General features: G+C 43.2%; 1 protein-coding gene across 1 annotated transcript in view; it reads right to left on the bottom strand.

The window, feature by feature from the left end:
• Nucleotides 1–1,436, bottom strand: part of tdrkh (tudor and KH domain containing) — a 20,875-nt gene that overhangs the window by 1,168 nt on the left and 18,271 nt on the right. The window contains exons 9-11 of the mRNA XM_014018191.1: nt 749–813; nt 513–664; nt 320–430 (exon numbers count right to left, since the gene is read on the bottom strand). Coding sequence (XP_013873645.1) covers nt 320–430; nt 513–664; nt 749–813 — 328 coding nt within the window. The remainder of the gene's footprint in view (nt 1–319; nt 431–512; nt 665–748; nt 814–1,436) is intronic.

Here is a 1,436-nt window from a genome sequence, read left to right as displayed (position 1 = left end):
GTTGTTCCTTCAGTTTGATTGGTTGTGCCACAACAAAAGTGCAAGATAAATGCAAATACCTAAAGCTTCTTCACCTGCCACATCAGTGTCAGATAAATAAATACAGTTAAAGCCTGTTAATGGTGGTTGAGTTCAGGTTATTTTGTCAGACTTAAATCTTTAAAAAGATGACATTAATCTGATGACATCCTTACAGCCTGACATCATCTGTGTCTCTATGAAGGTGAAGAAACAAACTTTAATAAGAGCTTCTTTGAGCAGCTTTGAATAAAACTCTGCTGATATTTAAATCCAGTCTCAGTGTGTTTCACTGACTCACCAACATTTTTTGCAGACTGCCAAGATGGTCCCCCTCCAGCCTTCCGTTCAACCCTTCCTGGAAGCTGACAGCATGACCCAGTCGTATCAGCTCCTCCCCAATGTCCACCGTCTGTGGCAGACAAGTTTGGTTTTCATTTTAAAACAGCAGCTGCACGCTGAAAAAGAAACATCCAGATAAGAATCGGTCTTACCTTTGCATTGCTGTTGTCGTAGAGCTTGACACTGGGCCAGGAGGAGGCCTCAGAGTGGAAGTAACTGCAGAGTTTGGCCTGCAGGGGTCTCCAGTCAGCACAGTACGTCAGTCTGTCGAAGTCATCCAGGGCTGCCTCGGACCACGTGTCTCCTGAAACAGCAGCAGGTCAATAAACACTCTGTGTGGCAAAGAGGATTAAATCAGTTTATTCTCAGTTATTTACTCAGCTTGTACCTTTTGGCCTCACGCCTGCTAAACTGCACTCAATAGCTTGGAATGGTAAGCTGAGGAAGTCGCTCCTGGAATTCAAACAGATTTGAATGAGCTTAGTTCCACAAACAAACATGCAATCTGCAACAACAGCACAGCACCAAACAAGCATTAATGATTCAAGATATGGCTGGGCGGTATGACATCAAATTCATATCACTGTATAACTTGAACCCCTTCACGGTAACTGTATATATCACGGTAGAGAATTATCATAAAAAGTAAAGATAATGTAACTTTTAGAACTTTTTTTTGCAGAAAACTGTAATCTTAATGAAACCCGTTTTTGCTTTAATATCTGCCTGCCAAACAATGAGCTTCTGCCTGCTGAACTCATCAGCTGCTGCTCTGCTGCGTGCTCATCTTCATCATTATCATCATCATCAGAACAGAAGCCGACTTCCATCCATCCATCCATCCATTTTCTTCCGCCTATCCGGGGTCGGGTCGCGGGGGCAGCAGCTTCAGAAGGGAGGCCCAGACCTCCCTCTCCCCAGCCACTTCTTCCAGCTCCTCCGGGGGAACCCCAAGGCGTTCCCAGCCAGACAAACCTGACTTGAGATTAGAAAATATTGGAAATGATAATGTGAGGGTGATTAGAAATTAGAATATAAATACATCATCTTTACTATTTTATCACATATTGTTTTAT

This window comes from Austrofundulus limnaeus, unplaced genomic scaffold (genome assembly GCF_001266775.1).
Source record: "Austrofundulus limnaeus strain Quisiro unplaced genomic scaffold, Austrofundulus_limnaeus-1.0 Scaffold185, whole genome shotgun sequence".
In the NCBI taxonomy this organism is placed as follows: domain Eukaryota; kingdom Metazoa; phylum Chordata; class Actinopteri; order Cyprinodontiformes; family Rivulidae; genus Austrofundulus; species Austrofundulus limnaeus.
This window is presented reverse-complemented; position numbering and strand designations above follow the sequence as displayed.